At 38.6% G+C, this 17,837-nt stretch overlaps 1 protein-coding gene across 3 annotated transcripts in view; it reads right to left on the bottom strand.

The window, feature by feature from the left end:
• The window catches only part of PSD3 (pleckstrin and Sec7 domain containing 3), a 507,571-nt gene that overhangs the window by 307,262 nt on the left and 182,472 nt on the right, over nucleotides 1-17,837 (bottom strand). For all 3 annotated transcript variants that reach the window (XM_054700958.1, XM_054700957.1, XM_037526196.2), the window contains one exon: nucleotides 5,683-5,791. In XM_054700958.1, the coding sequence (XP_054556933.1) occupies nucleotides 5,683-5,791 (109 nt within the window). The remainder of the gene's footprint in view (nucleotides 1-5,682; nucleotides 5,792-17,837) is intronic.

Genomic DNA, 17,837 nt, shown 5'->3' with positions numbered 1-17,837 from the left:
AATCATAAATGAAAGAGGAGAAATCACAACGGACACAGCAGAAATCAAAAGAATAATCAGTAACTACTATGAACAGTTATATGGAAACAAGTTCAACAATCTAGAGGAGATGGACAAATTCCTACAACTCTACAATCACCCAAAGCTAGATAAAGAAGAAATAGAACACCTAAACAGACCAATTACAAGCAGCGAAATTGAAATGGTAATAAAAACCTCCCCAAAAACAAAAGCCCAGGACCTGATGGATTTACAAATGAATTCTACCAAACATTCAGAGACGAATTAGTGCCTATCCTTCACAAACTCTTCCAAAAAATTGAGAAGGAAGGACAATACCAAACACGTTCTATGAAGCCAATATTACACTAATACCAAAACCGAATAAGGACAACACAAAAAAGGAAAACTATAGGCCAATCTCCCTAATGAACACTGATGCAAAAATCCTCAATAAAATTTTAGCTATCAGAATCCAACAATGTATCCATAAGATAATTCACCACGACCAAGTTGGATTCATTCCAGGGGCACAAGGATGGTTTAACATCCGAAAATCAATCAACGTTATCCAACACATCAACAAAAAGAAATATAAAAACCATATGATAATATCAATAGATGCTGAGAAAGCTTTCGACAAAGTGCAACACCCATTCATGATAAAAGCCCTTGAAATTCTTGGGATACAAGGAACATACCTCAACATCATAAAGGCCATCTATGACAAGCCAACAGCCAGTATCATTCTCAATGGTGAAAAGCTGAAAGCAATTCCATTAAGATCTGGAACAAGACAAGGATGTCCACTCTCACCACTGCTTTTCAATATAATACTGGAAGTCCTAGCCAGAGCAATAAGACAAGAGAAAGACATCCAAGGAATCCAAATAGGAAAAGAAGAAGTCAAACTATCACTATTTGCAGATGATATGATAATATACATAGAGAACCCCAAAATCTCCACAGAAAAACTAATTCAACTCATCAATCAATTCAGTAAAGTGGCAGGATACAAAATCAACACGCAAAAGTCAGTAGCCTTCCTATACAGAAACAATAAATCTGAAGAAGAAGAAATCAAAAAAACCACCCCTTTTATTATCGAAACAAAAAAAATCAAATATTTGGGAATAAATCTAACAAAAGAGGTAAAGGACCTATACAAAGAAAACTATAAAACACTGTTAAAAGAAATAGAAGAAGATACAAAGAAATGGAAAGACATCCTCTGCTCATGGATTGGAAGAATAAACATTATTAAAATGGCCATCCTACCAAAAGCAATATACAGATTCAATGCTATTCCAATCAAAATCTCAATGGCATTCTTCAAAGAAATAGAACAATTATTGATGAAATTCATATGGAATCACCAAAAACCCGAATAGCCAAAGCTCTACTGAAAAAAAAAGAAGGAAATGGAGGCATCACACTCCCAGACTTCAAACTATACTACAAAGCCATAATCATCAAAACTGCATGGTATTGGAACAAGAACAGACATACAGACCAATGGAATCGAATAGAAAATCCAGAAATAAACCCACAGATTTATGGTCAACTAATCTTTGACAAAGGAGCGAAGACTATGCATTGGAGCAAAGAAAGTTTGTTCAATAAATGGTGCTGGGAAAACTGGGTCGCTACATGCAAAAGAATGAAGCTTGACCACTACCTCACACCATACACAAAAATCAACTCGAAATGGATTAAAGAACTAGACATAAGACCTGAAACCATAAAATACATAGAAGGAAATATAGGCGAAACACTACGGGATTTGCACATCAAAGACATCTTTACAGACACATCACCCAAAGCAGTGATAGTGAAGAGAAAGATAAACAGCTGGGACTACATCAAATTAAAGAGCTTCTGCACAGCAAAAGAGACAATAACAAAAACAAAGAGAAACCCCACCAACTGGGAGAACATTTTTGCACCCAACACTAATGATAAAGGACTGATCACAAAAATCTGCAAAGAGCTGATGAGACTCAGCAACAACAAAGAAAATAATCCAGTCAAAAAATGGGCAGAAGAGCTAAAAAAAAAACTTCTCTGAAGAGGAAATGCAAATGGCCAACAGACATGAAAAAATGTTCAACATCACTTGTAATCAGGGAAATGCAAATCAAAACTACCATGAGATACCATCTCACACCAGTGAGAATGGCACATATTAAAAAAACTAGCAACAACAAATGTTGGCGAAGATGTGGAGAAAAAGGAACTCTCCTGCACTGCTGGTGGGAGTGCAAACTGGTCCAACCACTATGGAGAGCTGTGTGGAGATTTCTGGACCTACTAAACATAGAGCTTCCATATGATCCAGCAATTCCACTCCTAGGTATTTACCCAAAGGACACAGAAACATCAATTCCAAAGAGCACCTGCACTCCTATGTTTATAGCAGCACTGTTTACAATAGCTAAGCTTTGGAAACAACCCAAATGCCCAAAAATAGATGACTGGATCAAGAAGATGTGGTACATATATACCATGGAATATTACTCAGCATTCAAAAAAGATAAACACATGCAATTTGCAGCAACATGGATGGCACTGGAAGGGATCATGCTCAGCGAAATAAGCCAAAAAGAAAAAGAAAAATACCGGATGGTCTCACTCATAGCAGGAATCTAGAAAACTTAAATAAGGGACCAGGAAAATGAATATAAGAAAGTGAAAATCAAAATCAACAAAAAACTATGAACCAGAGACACTTTTTGGGGGGTGGGGGGCGGGAGGGGAAGGATTGGGGTCAGAATGGGGCGTTTGCAATTGTATGGGGGAATATAAAAATAAAATTTAATATTTAAAAAAAAAAAAAAAAAAAAAGAATGCAATAAAGAACTTTGTTAAAGTCTGAGGAGAACAGCTATATAAAGGTCTAGAAAACTTTATGCACAAATTAGAACAAGCTGTCAGAAGGTTCTGACAAAAATGTCTTCAAGATGCAAAAGAATGATCTGTTACAGATAATACAGCTAAACCTAATGGCAAAGACAAACAATTCATCAGTAATTGCTGACCTGTGGCCCTCCCCTCATTCTCGCCCCCTCTCTGTCAGGGGACCTCTTATTGGCCTTTGAGCAGCAGAGGCTGCAGACAGAAGATCCACTTCTCCTTCACATCATCTTCACTTCAGATCAAGCTGCATTGCTAGGATTCTGCATTTCATAAATGCCAGTGCTAGGTTTATATTTCTAGAGGCAACCTTGAGTGAAAGCACAGATTTCGTTATAGCCACAGAACAGAAGGTAGATGCCATAAGCCTTGTAAAAGTAAAAGGAAGAGAGGGAGGCTGAACACAGGACTCCCGGAAGCACTGGTTCTCACTGTACATGAAAAGCTGTGAGACCACTGCTTACACTGATGGCTGAAGAAAGAGTCCCACAGATTAATACTTAAAACCATAAAAGGAACCAAGAGAAAAACTAAAAATACAACTTTTGGTATTGTGGGGTAGATATTCATTCATGTGGGACAAATTCCTCATTTTTAGTATTACCGAATTAATAGATACTAAACAGATGAATAGTCCAGAAGTAAGTATACCACCTATGAGGCAGCTACCAAAAAACCCTTTTCAAAAATAAGTAGAAGGGACAGGAAAGAGTAGGGGGAGGGAATCAATATGGAAATGTCACTGCTACTGGGAAGCAGGACTTGGATCCAGGCACAAGAATAGTTTAATACACTGTATTGTACTATATTCTTCAGAAAGAAGAAGTTAAAAGTTCTCTTCATAAGAAAAAAGAATTTTGTAACTATGTACTATGTATTGGTGGCATGATGACAAATGTAAACTAGATTTATTGCAGTGATCATTTTGCAATACATACAAATATCAAATAGTTACATTGTATACCTGAAACTAACAAAATATATACATCAAGTCAATTATACCTTGATTAAAAAAAAAACTTCAAGAACATTTTTGAAATACAAAAAATAGGCCATCTTGTGTGAATGTCTGTGTGTGTGGGTGTGTGTATATGTGTAAAGATACACAAAATAGTAATTGCCAAGTCTTTTATATAAACATGCATCTTATACCCCTTCTGTAGTAAACAACAGCTCTCTCTGACTGGTTCAAATTTCCAAACCAACCCCTCTTGATTTATCTATCTAAATCAGTGCTTTAGTAACTTCCTTTTTGAAATATCTTAATAAAATGAAAACCCTTTGCCCTGTCTAAAAAGGTAGGGTCCAGCATGATTTTGCCCATTTCTAAATGGTTATCTTTCTAAACTTATCTCTCACTGATATGCTTTGCAAACCCGACTAGGCTATTCTCCTCCCTGTTCCTCAAACAATTTATATTTTCTGCCACCACACCCTTGCTCAGGACTTTCCCTCAATCGAAAATGCCCTTCACCCAAACTCTATTAATCAGAATACCAATCATTCTTTAAGAACTGGTTCAACTTCTACCTGCTCCATGAGGTCATCCCCAGCCCAGGTGAGAGCAATCACCCCTCCCTCCAGTTACTTCAAGACACGCTCCTCCCTAGTCATGAAGAAGCTTCTAAAGGGCAAAAACTACCTCTACTACTTCTTTGCAGTCTCAAAGTGTCAAGCACAAGTGATTAGCACAGAATACATATTCATTAAATCCATTTTCTCAATAAGTGTTTGCCTGCCTTCCTACCTGTAGAATACCACCACACTAAAAACAAATGATACCAATCATTTTTGCCTCAGCAAGTAAGATTTAAATTATCATTCTGGGGTCTCCCTGGTGGTGCAAGGGGTTAAGATGCAACCTATGAGCTATCCACAGCCACTGCACCACCAGTTCCCGATCCCCGGCCAGGGAGCAACCCACATGGTGCAGCAGATCTCTCCTGACTTGCCTGCTGCTCCCCTCAGCAGTGTATTTCCATCGATCTGCCTGTTTTGTTCCCCGCTCTGTCTCTGGTGAATCCTCTCATCCCCCACACCTCTGGCCTATAGCCCAGTTCTTGTATGCATAAATAAATCTTTAAAAAAATATAGAGGGGCCTGGTGGCACAGCAGTTGAGTGCTGGGCTGCAAGCGCCGGTTCGTTCCTCCGCCACCGGCAAGGGTCCCACAAAAAAATAAAAATAAAAAAATATAGAGTGTGTAGGTCTGGGTGTCCTGAGATAGTCAGCCCACTAACATGATGATGATGATAGAGATAATAGCAGTAAATATTTTTATACCACTTTTTACCTACCAAGAGGTTCTAAGAACTTTACACATGTCGATTTACTTAATTTTCAAAAGAATTCTGAGACCAGTATACTACAAGTTTATGGTTGAGAAACCAAGGCACAAACTGATGAGCTAACTTACTCATGATCACACATGTCATAAGTTACAAGGCCAGAATTCAAACTAGGAAAGGAAAATCTAGTCGAGAGCCCAGGCTCCTAACGTCTCTTTCCTACCTAACTCCCAAGATAAGCTAATATTTCCTTTATCTATTATTTTTTTCTCTGCCTGTATTGCTGTTTTCCTAATGTATCCACATTAGTCATCAAAACAATCTTCTTAAGATGAGGAATTCAGGAATATAAGATGCGACTTTTGTAAGCAGTTCCAGGTAATTTCAGTCCTTGGTCTGAAGAATTCTCAGCTTCCAAAATTTGAAATTTTAGTGGCCGTTCATATCTGTTACAGAAAGGGGGAGGACAGGAAAACACTTACTAGTATCTGGAGTTTTCTCTTCAGGTCTGCCAAACAAAAATTCATATTTGGCCTTGGCAACACTCTGGGAATGTGCTGATGCATTATTAACCCAAACAAATGTTTCTGCCTGCAAAATTAAGAGAAACAAAAATTGTTAAAAATACATTTTTAAAAAATCATAAAGCAATCAGCTACCAAGAGAACAGTGCAATTATGACATATCTACTTGACAGAATGCTATAAAATCATTAAAAATGAAAGACAAAGATCAAAATACAGGTTAATCACTGCAAGTTTATGACTATATTAAAGAGGTAAGCATGAAACCTATAGGGAAATAATGAAAAACAAAAAATTCAATGAAGGTTGTTACTTTTCTGCATTTAGTAAATAAAACTTTAATTTTGAATACTTTCCAAGTGATTATCACTACCCCACAGCCCATCTGAAAAATATTCTGTGAGTGGGTTCTACTACAATACACCAAGAAAAGTAGTCTTTCCACAAAAGAGATCACATTTTTATATAATCAAGAGCCTCACTCTGACAGGGTATAGACTAAAAGTTCCAGGAGTATCGTTTATACTAATTGTCCTAAATTTGAGCATTCACTTAGTGAGCTCTGGAATTTCTAAAAGTCTCTAATTTGAATGAAAAACTACAAAGATGATGGAAAGTGGTACATATTATGACTGTGAATTCCTCTGACATTTCTATCTACTTTAAGCAATTACCAAAAATCAGTAATGCCTCCTTCTCTGGCCTAGGAATTGGAACAATTAAAAATAAGTAACAAGGTAACAATATCAAAACACAATGATGTTTGTCCCTAGTCTAATCAGGGAATTGGGGAATCTTTACTCTAAACTCAAAAATTAACGAGGATCCCAACAGCACCCACACTGGTGTCCACCCTCAGAATGTGAGACACCTTTTCTCATGTATGAGCAGCCACTGACCACCTTGGAGGAGAGAGCATGAAGGGTTTAACAGCAACCAGGCCACTACTTCAAAGAGGGAAATTTTATGACTTCTACTGTATGCTTTGGAGCAGCAATGATTGACTGTAACCCATGATTGAGTTTTAATTCCATCATCCCACTATGGACCAGTTCGGTGGGGAGGACACTTTGTTCTTCAATACCAATATTGAAAAGCTAGCCTGCATAATTTTGAGACAGAAACTTCTTAAAAGAGCTCTGCAATCACTTAATGTTCATAATGTGTAAAATTTATCTTTTTGGAAAAGGCACACACTCCTCTTGAAGTTATGTGCTTGATAATTACAAGTTATTAATTATCCTTTTCCCCACAGAGAGGAAATATTAATTTGATGTGTTCAGGGAGCATCAGGATGGTAAAGAGGACCTGGGTCCCTATTTAGACAGGATGGTTAGGAGAGGCTTTCTGAAGAATGAACACGTGCAAAGATGAGAGGGACAAGAAGCTAGGGAAGGACAGAAGCAGCCATCTAAGCAGAAGGAGGCCATCCACAGGGCCCTCCTCTATGAAAGGACTAGGCTACTCAAATAACTGAGAGGAGGCCAATGTGACCAGAGAAAAGTGGCTGACTGGGCAAGTTTAGAGACTAGCCAGGAGAACCACAGCAGGAGGTTAACACTAGAGAGGAAGCAAAGTTCAAACACCCAGGGGTGTAAGTGAAAGAAAGGAAAAGGGTTTTAAATGGCACAGTGGTTCATTAACCACTTTTTAAAATATCATGTGGCTGCTATAGTGAAAGTGGACTGGAGTGAGTTGAGAAAAAGCAACCACACCCGTTAGGAGTCCAAGTGTGAGAGCATGGAAACTTAGAGTAAGATGATGGCAATAGAAACCGGCTAAAGTAGATGGATTTGAAATGTATTTTGTAGGGTGGATCTACAACATTCCGATAAACTGATGTAAGAAACAAGGAAAAAGAGAAATCAAGGATAATTACAATGGGCAACATTTATGAACTGTTTACTCCAGGCCAGGCACTATTCTTTTTTTTTTTTTTAATTTATTTATACAAGCACTGGGCACAGTCAGAAGTGCGGGAGGGTGAGAGAATTCACTAAAGCCAGAGTGGGAAACAGAACAGACAGACCGATGAAATACACTGCTGAGGGGAGCAGCGGGTGGCAGGAGAGGTCTGCGTGCCATGTGGGACCCTCACCTGGGGGATGGGGATCGAACTGGTGCTGCAGAGGCTGCGGGCAGCCTCGCAACCCAGCGCTCAACCGCTGCGCCACGGGGGAGGCCCAGGCCAGGCACTATTCTTATGTAATACGTGACTATCTCATGTAATGCTCAGAATAATCTATGGGGCGAGCACACTATCACCCCAGTCTCACACGTAAATAAAAGGAGGCAAAAAGCCATAGAAGTAATCTGTCCAACATTGTACAGCTGGTAAGTTATTAATGCCAGGATCAAATCTGAATACAGAACCCATGACCCAAAGGATAACTCCCAGGGATCCTCATTTAAGCCAGTTGTGTGCATGTATTGAGATGGGGGCATGGGAAAGGGAACATTATTAATAGCTTAGGTCTTGGTTTGCAGGTGACCTTCCAAGGTCTCAGTGAAACAACAGGAAGAAAATTTTAAAGAAGACATTCATTACTATGGTGCTAGGAAAGAGAAGGAAAAAAAAAAAAGATGACATCAATGAAGGAACAGTTTGTTTTCCTTTTCTTTTTTTTAAAGATTTATCTATTTATGCATGCATATAAGAGCTGGGGTACAGGACAGAGATGAGGGGAGGTGAGAGGATTCACCAGAGACACAGTGGGGAACAAAACAGGCAGACTGATGAAATACACTGCCTAGGGGAGCAGCGGGTAAGACAGGAGAGGTTTGCGTCGCCATGTGGGTTTGTCTCTGGCTGGCCGGGGATCAAACTCATGCTGCAGAGGTTGCGGACTGCTTCATAGTGCGGTACTTAACCCCTTGCACCACCAGGGAGGCCCAATGAAGGAACAGCTTTTAAGAAACTACATGAAGATCACTTTTTGGCATAAAAGTCTCAATTTAGTTTAAGAACAGTTCCCTAACAAAAGGTTCCTTCTGAATAGGGTTCTTAACCTTGGTTCCATAGGGGCTCATCAATAAAATTCTGGAAGACTGAAGTCAGATGGTGGGGGTCATATTTTAATTTTCACTTATCTTAGGCTAAAATTTAGCACTGTTTTCAAATATCAATGTACACAATAAACAACTGTTTCATTAGCAAAACTGTATTTTTGTCATCAATAGAAATTATAGCCATTTTCACATCAAGTAATAGTTAATGGAGATATTGTGAAACATGATTTATTCTTATCCCTACTTTGAAAGACACTAAATCTTATCATCAGGAAGAAAACACAAATATTAACCATTTCACAAATTGGTTGATTATTTTGGTAGCCAATATAATTGTTTTCTTTTGCAAATCTAAGTATATTATGATACACACTTCAAAAGCATTATTCTGACAAGAGACTCAGAGCTTTCCCAGACTGTCAAAAGAAGACTGACAGACCCTGCTCAGGAGCGTGTGTCCTCAAATTACAGCTCATGGGCCATTAGTAGCTCTTGTGTAGTGGTGATGATCAGACTTCTATGTATGTAAGTATATACACACACGTATACATGTAGCAGAATAAAACAAAACTACCAGAATTGCGAGCACAGAGTAAAAAAAGTGTTGTTTTATAAAACTTCTAAGGCACATAAAATATATTTCTCACCATGGGTCATGATCAAACTGTTTGAAACACGTGGCTCTAGAGTAGTTCTCAAACTTTTGCATGAATTAGCATCACATATAGAGTTTATTGAAACAAGTATTGCTGGGGTTCACCAAGAGTTTCCTATGCAGCAGGTTTGGGATGTCTGTAGTAAGAATTTGCATTTTCTAGCAATTTTCCAACTGATACTAAAGCTCCTGTTTTGTGAGCCACTGCTCTAGATTAATGTTTTTCTACTTTACTCGATATATGAATCACTTGGGAATCTTGTTAAAATATACTTGACTAGGTATGGGATGGGACCTAATACTCTACATTCCTCAAGTAAGTTCTCAGATGATGGTGATGCTGGTCTATTAGCTCCCTTTAGCTAAGGTCTGAAAGACAGGCCATGTTCAAAGTATATTCAGACACTCCTAGAAAACAACCATTTTTTAAAGGGATGGTCTACCCAGGAGTAAAACCCACTAAAAGACTCCATAATAATAAAACATTCCATCTGTGACAGATGTGGGGACCCTAAGGCCCACTATTCAGGCCAAATCAAAGCATTAACATTCCCTAATGTGTCTAGTGAAATAAAATCCATTCTGCTTACATTAGTTATTCTATTTTTTAAGATTTATTATTTATTTTATACAAGAACTGGGGTACAGGCCAGATGCGCAGGAGGGTGAGAGGATTCACCAGAGACAGAGTGGGGAACAGAACAGGCGGACTGACGAAATACACTGCTAAGGGGAGCAGTGGGCACGACACGAAAGGTCTGCCGCACCTTGTGGGACCCTCGCCGGTCGGCGGGGATCGAACACACATTGCAGAGGCTGTGGACAGCTTCACAGCGCGGCGCTCAACCACCTGCGCCACCAGGGGGGGCCCTACATTAGTTAATCTTAAACCTTTGAGCCTCACTGATACATCCTCTTACCATGCCAATGGTAATAAATCTTCACCTATCTGAACAACAGTTTTTGCCACTCTCAGAAAAGTTGTATTTGAAAACAACTGGCTTGATGGAAGACCCATTTAATTTAGCACTACTTTTTCCTTCTGTATCACTAATTGAATAAAATATTTTCTTTTCTTTTATCTCAGTCATTTTAGAAACATAAATCTTATTAAGAAGTATGGCCTTGAAGTAACAGTAGCAAGTGGACCATCAGTTGATTCACATTTAAAACCCAAGTGATACTTACAAGTAGTCTTTAGACTTCAGCTTCCTTATCAATAAAGAGTACTATTCAAATTTCTCTCTTATAATATCTTTTAATTCTGAAGTGCAGTGATTCTTCACACTTAGGAACCACCTTCACAGATATTTCATTAAAGAGAATAACATAAATCTTTTCCTTGTAATAAAATTACAATGACATGATGACCAAAAAATGCATGCCTTGCATAACAGTCTTTAACTTGCATTTTACATGGCTTTTAACTGTCTAGCTATGAAATAAATCAAGAGAAAAAAGTAGAAAGCTACAAGCACACAGTGGAAGAAATTTTCTGTTTATTTGGGAGGAGAAGGCAGAGACAGGGCAGCGCCAGTTGAGAATAGATGAGGGTAACACACTCCTTCCCTTTTTATTTCAACTCAGTATGATGTTCAGAGGTTATAAAAGCCTCCTAATCAGATGTGTATATTATAAAGTAATACTTCTGATCAGAGAAGATTAAAAAGGAAATACTATAAAAATATTTCCTAACTCAATTAAAATTAACAATTCCAACATGCACACTCCACATTTGATCCTGCTCAATCCCATCTGCTTCCAACACCCAGCAGAAGTCAGACCCATGGCAGCAGAGCACAGCACATGTCAAGCCAAGCACAGGCAGGGACAAGAAGCTTAATGCCAACACTGCAAAAAGCAATGATCAGGTGGTATGGGTTGAACTGTGTCCTACCCCCAAATTTGTCAACTGTAGTCTTAACCCAGTAACTTAAATGTGACTGTGTTTGAAGATAAGGTTTTTAAAGAGATAATTAACTTAAAATAAAGTCACTAGGGTAGGCCTTAATTCAATATGACTGGTGTCCTTTTAAGAGATTGGGACACAGACACTCACAGGAGAAAGATCCTCTGAAAATACCAGGAGAAGGCTGCTATCTGCAAGCGACAGACAGGCCCCCAGAAGAAACAGCCCTGTGACACAATGATCTTGAACTTCTAGACTCCAGGCCTAGGAGAAAATAATTTTCTTCTGGAACTATCAAGGTCACCCAGTCTGTGATCTATTGTTTTGGCAGCCTAATAAGCATTAGGAAGACTGAAAGTTCTAAGACCAAGAGGTAAGTTGTTTAGGATGACAGATAACTTAAGTACCATTAAAAGGCAATAGAACCAATTCAAGTTACAACACAGAACACTCAAAGGCCAAAGAATGAGGGGGTAAGAGGGAAAAAGATGGCTAAAACAAGTAGAACTGGTAACACTGGCTTCCCTCTGTGTTAGTGGATCCTAACAGGTCCACTTAGGACCAGACCTGAGCACCTTACACACACACACACACACACACACACACAAGCCCCCCAAAATATCCACATCTTAGTCCCTTAATCTGTGAAGGTTGCCTTTTGGCAAAGACTTTGAGGATGTGATTAAGATGCTTGGTATGAGGAAACTATCCTGGATTACCCAAGTAGGCCAAGATCTGAAACAGAAAAGACAGTCAGAGGAAAGCACAGTGAGAGGAAAGATCCATGTTACAGGCTTTGATGATGGAGGAGACCAAGAGCAAAAGAATGCAAGGAATGCAACTCTCTAGAGGTCTGGAATGGCAAGGAAATAGATTCTCTCTCACTGCCCTCCTGGTTCCTGGATTTCAGACCCAACCCAAATTTTGGACTTCTGACCTCCAAAACTATAACAGAATGAATAAATGAATGAATTTTTGTTGTTTTAAGCCACGACTTTTGTGTTACTGTGCTACAGAAAACAATACAGACATACAGAGAAACATAAATATATACATTTATAGGTATATGTCTATATCTATCTAATAGGAAAAACAAAGTTCATTCATTCATATATTCATTTTCATATACTTCCATAAAGTACATCTACCTCTTTAATTAATAACTTACTATTAATAAAGCAGTCACAAGACTTACAGTCTCATGGACTTTGTTAGTCCACCTACATTGTTCCTTGTCATTACAGTTCATCCACATATACTTTGCTCTTTCATTACAATTAAGAAATTTGTATTGCTGAAAAACAAAATATCCATTTCTTCAATTTATGTTGCCATAAAGAGAGCGCTCCAAATCCTAACATGGGCAGCATTTTTGACTTAAAAATAAATTTGCTACATGGCTGCACACATAAGCAAGAAGAAAGACACTGGTGCTTGGGAAGGGGATGGCCAATGTAGTTCACAACTCCCATGCAACCAGCCAAGCTCCCTTGACAGGCAAACTGGATAGATGGTACTAAGCCAGTTGTTACCATGTAGATTGGGCAGGGAGCCTCTCAAATGCAGATAGAAGATAAAAACAGTAAGGAGACAAATGGGGTTAAAAGAAAGCCATATCTGAGACTTTTAAAGGTTAGAAACATCAAAACCAAAGGGCAAAGCAAGCCCCTCCCTGGTGGCACAGGGGTTCAAGTATCAGCACTATCAGGCTATCCCCAGTTCGATCCCTCAGCTATCCTGAGTTCGATCCCTGGCCAGGGAGCTGACCCACATGGCGCAGCAGACCTCTCCAGTCTTACCTGCTGCTCCCCTCAGCAGTTTATTTCAGTGGATCTGCCTGTTCTGCTCCCCACTCTTTCTCTGGGGAATCCTGTCATGTCCCCTCCACACCTCTGGCCAACACCCCAGTTCTTGTATGCATAAATAAATAAAAATAAATCTTTTAAAAAAGGGGCAAAGCAAAAAGTGGACTCCAAAGCTGAGGAGAAAGGCACAAAAAGCAAGCCAGTTCTTCACCTCCTCACTATCCAGCCAAGCTGCCAGCTGGTTCTTAAAACAGTGTGCGTACAGAGACTAGAGCTGAATTCATGGCCTTTTTTAAAGCCCCCTGGAGGTCCATTCTTCTTCCCTATACCAGCTGCTACCTATTCACTCAGTTGGTTTCCTGAAAGCACACTCCCAGGAGATGGGGCAGCTGGGGGTGCTGCTGCTTATCCAGGCCTGGAGGCAGGGAAGTCAACCTAATGGGGACACACAGGGAGTCCCAGAGAAAGCCTTAGGGTCACTGTGCACCCTTTCATCAACATGGACACATATGTGAAGTCAGAGGAAAGGACATGAAAGCAAGCCTTTGGCAGAGTCAAAGGACTTTTTACAGACCATTTTAGTTGTCTTCTGACCAGACAGATGATATCCCCCCTGGAGGGACTGTGCCTGCTCTGGAAAAGGCTATGAATTCACAATATGTAATGGCTTATTACAAATGGTGATAGCTGCTTTGTTTTTTGAGGGGACTATGATGTGTAAAGTTAGGGACTAGGAATTAGGATGACAAACATTCATTTGTAATAAAGTCCCTCAGAAAACAAATGTAAGATGCAGGGATCAAGTTTTTCTCATAGCAACTTCACTAAGGCACTAAGTAAATAAAATGTTGTAAAGCTTCAAAAAAAGAATATATTTTTTTTTTAAATTAGCATCAAATATTAGTAGTTCTCAATATCTTCTGTGCCTGTCTCACCGTTTTATAATCAGTATTGACAGACAGGTGAGACCTTCAACAGCAAATGCAAATACCAGGAACTGAAGTCTTCACCTTTCCTTACTATTTCCCTATCTCCTCCTAGCTTTTCTTACCTTCCTCAGATTTTGGACCTGTTGTTTCTAATAATGTTCAAAAGTTATAAATGAAGCAGACAATATAAAGATCCAGGCTTTTTTTTTTTCTCCCAAATTATGTTTATTGATCTACATTTTTGTGAGATCCAGGATTTAAAAAAAAAAAATTCAAGTCTTTGAATATATCTCCTTATTTGTTACAGATGCAGGGCTCTGGTGCGTACCCAGAATACTTCAGGATTTATGCTAGGTGACACAAGGGAACACTGAAAAGCCACAGGGACCATCTAAAGTCAGCACAGCATAATCAGTATCCCTCTAAGGAAATCAACCAGACCTTGAGTAAATAACATACACAAACGCATCTCTATAGACTCTTATAAAAAGAACAATCAAAACAAGCACTGCAAAGCAGAGACTACAGGCTCTCAGTAAGAGTTCACAAATATTTTCTGCTGACTCCTTATAAACTCAGTAACGAAATCTTGAAACCTTGGCAGAAACTTCACAAAGAACTTAGATAAAGAAAAACTAAGTTGTCAGCCTTAGTAGTCACTTAAATCTAGGCTTTGTAAAATATATATGAAAATACCCATAGTTATTTCAAAGGTTCCGCTAACTTCTGAAACAAAATTAGATCAGATTTAATTTTTTTTAAAAAGATGTTGTCACTTTGACAAGAAGGAAAATGGGTGCTAAATGTGAATCTAAACTGGGGATTATGGCAATTGTCTTTCTCAGCTTAGTTTGCCACATCTTTATTTAACTTACAAGTCACCTCTGTGTGGCGGCTATGTATTTTAATGAAGTATGTACTACTTAGCAGTCTCTCTTACAAATACAACATGGTAAAGACTGTTTCTGATTAAGAAAAAATCAGACATAATTTTCTGATTTTCATCTCTTCTAAGGAGGTATGTGAGAGATCAGGTAAATTAAACCCAATATCCTTTTCTACCTATTGTAAAAAGCATAAGTCATTTCCCTAACCTTCCTGCATTTATCCAACTGCTTAGGCAAACACAAACATTTTCAAAGTCATAAAATCCATGCTGCAATTTAAGCTAAAACAGCACATGAAAATGATATGAATAATATACTCACTACATTAATTTCTAAAGAAAATATACTGTCCACCTAAATTTTACCAAAGCAAATTATCTCCCCTCTTGAAAAACACCAAATGATTACAAGCTGGTAACACACCCTTCTCCCCTGGGAAGTATCTGGTTCTGGCTGCAGAACATAAATCCTGACCAGATGACAAGAAACACTGCATCTCTGGGTGTTAACAGATGTCTATTATGAATAAATGTGCATGAGCTGAGGTAAAAGAGCCAGTAAATCAAGCATCTGTCAAGTCAAGGTAAAGAAGGACACTAAAGAAAACATAAGGTCCCGAAAATAGAAATTTAACAAAAAATTCCAAGTCAATTTTCAAATAATATTATCAATGGATGTGAAATGTTTTCCTCTAATTTAATTTTAAATAACAGTGAAAAGTGAAATACAGTATACAGATGTTTAGTACCCCTGTTGATTACCAGTAAAGTCATTTCTTCAAAATATCCTGACAAGGCAGGATGTGTTAATTGCCCAGTTTTCCACCGATAAATTCATGGCATCTAGCTTCAGGAAAGTGGTGATGGGCAGCCAATATGTAAAAAGACTTAAGCATCGTAGGATGCTCATACTACCTGCGATACTATAAAGGTCTCATTTTACATGGCTTACTTTTACAGAGATACAAACTATGCAATTATAAGCAAAAAATGAATAAACTACCTAAAAATCAGTTGCTTACATAAGCAAGCTCAAAGTAAATAATTCCTTTAGGACTTTCAGGACTTGTAGGTCCCATTTGGTCAATTACTTCTTTGAGAACATCAATATATGCCTGTCCTGACATCAACCTCACCCACAGGAGGAGCAAGTGATCCAAAATTGCTTGTTCTGGTTCCTACTTGAGAAAGGTAACAGAGGAGGAATGAAACATTCTAGAACAGTATTTCAGTGCTACTCAAACATTTTGTGCACTAGACTTTTTTAAGATTTATTTTTATTTATTTATGTATACAAGAACTGGGAGATAGGCCAGAGGTGCGTGAGAGGATTCACCAGAGACAGAGTAGGGAGCAGAACAGGAGGATCCATTGAAATACACTGCTGAGGGGAGCAGTGGACGACACAGGAGAGGTCTGCTGCACTATGTTTGGGCTAGCTCCCTGGCCTGGGATTTAACTCAGGCCGCAGTGCTGAGAGAAGTATGACAGCACTAAGACTTAACCCCTACGCCACCAGGGCAGGGAGACCCTGGACTAGATTTTTTGTGGATTAGATTCTTGCAAGTAGAGTTGCTAAAGGTCCAAAGTTCAAAGTTCCATGAATCCCAACTGAAGCAACACAGACGTATAAAAACAGTGATATATTTATAGCATTATCAGATTCATAATGCTATGACAAAACTCTGTATACTTCAAAAGTGGTCACAAAGCTTGAATGAAGTCCACACTGAAGCCTTGTACAGTCTGGCTCCAATCTTCTATCCATTTTCATCAATCCAGAACATTCACCAACAGTAATCATCTATTCAGTGTTTAATGCCTTATGATTCCACCAACCTGTTCTTCCACCCTTCTCTCCAAGATCACATCCAACCAAAAGAGAATGGGAGTCAAGATAGCATAGTCAGCACTGATAAAGGTGACTGAAGAAAAAGGTCTGTAGCAGACAACCAAGTCAATCATTGGCATAACTAGACAACCCCAACAGGACCAGGTCTATGAAGAAAGAAAAAGCCAAGAGCATCAAACCTGACAAAGAGTCCTGAAGAGTATTCTTTTCCCCAAATTTACCATTCAGGTAAAGTCACTCCCATTCACAAAATTGTCCCTCTTCTGGAAACAAGAAGGCAGGTGAAAGAAGGTTGCCTCCCTAATGCTCAACTCTGTTTTCAAGGCACAGTACAAGTCTCACATGACACATATTTATCATGTTGTCCTTGCCTTGGAACTCCTATAGCATTTAATGCCTGTGCTACTCTCCTCATTCAACATTTATAATAATCTCTTACAATATTTACAATAATATCTAATGAGTAGGCCATCAAGGGAATGTGGATAATTAGTACTAAATCCTGAGGCTCTATTTTATCTTTCTCTGAGTTTTCACACTTAGATGCATGCCCTGAACAGGGACAACACTCAACTATTCATTGATTTTGAAAAATTATGAATGCCAAAATGTGGAGTATAGTCTTTGATAGATAAGAAGGAATACTAATTAAGGGAAAAACATGATCAAAGAGATGTCCTCTGGTGATTAATAGTCAAAGGCATGTCTGATTGGAATACAAGAGACAGAAGAAGCAAGAGAGAAAAATAGTTGGATGTGATAGGAAAAGCATTCTTAGAATATCAGAGTAGCAATGCAGAAATCATAATAAAAAGCTATCCAACAAAGAACTAATTTTTTTTAAATCATGAGAAGTTATTTAAAAAGTTAAATGTGATTATAAATTACGAGTCAGCACTGTGTTAAGAACTTTATATATAATCTTACCACAGTAATCTTTACAACCATCTGAGTTCTAGATTCTATTGTCACTCCTATCTCAATGAAAAGGAGATATAGAAGGTTAATGTTCACATCAGACAAATGGTGGAACCAAGATCTGTCAGGATTGTTGGAGGAGCTTAGAGA

Source organism: Talpa occidentalis, unplaced genomic scaffold (assembly GCF_014898055.3).
Source record: "Talpa occidentalis isolate TD23 unplaced genomic scaffold, MPIMG_talOcc4v2.1 talOcc4.4, whole genome shotgun sequence".
In the NCBI taxonomy this organism is placed as follows: domain Eukaryota; kingdom Metazoa; phylum Chordata; class Mammalia; order Eulipotyphla; family Talpidae; genus Talpa; species Talpa occidentalis.
Note: the sequence above shows the minus strand (reverse complement) of the source record. Positions and strands in the feature narration are given on the sequence as shown.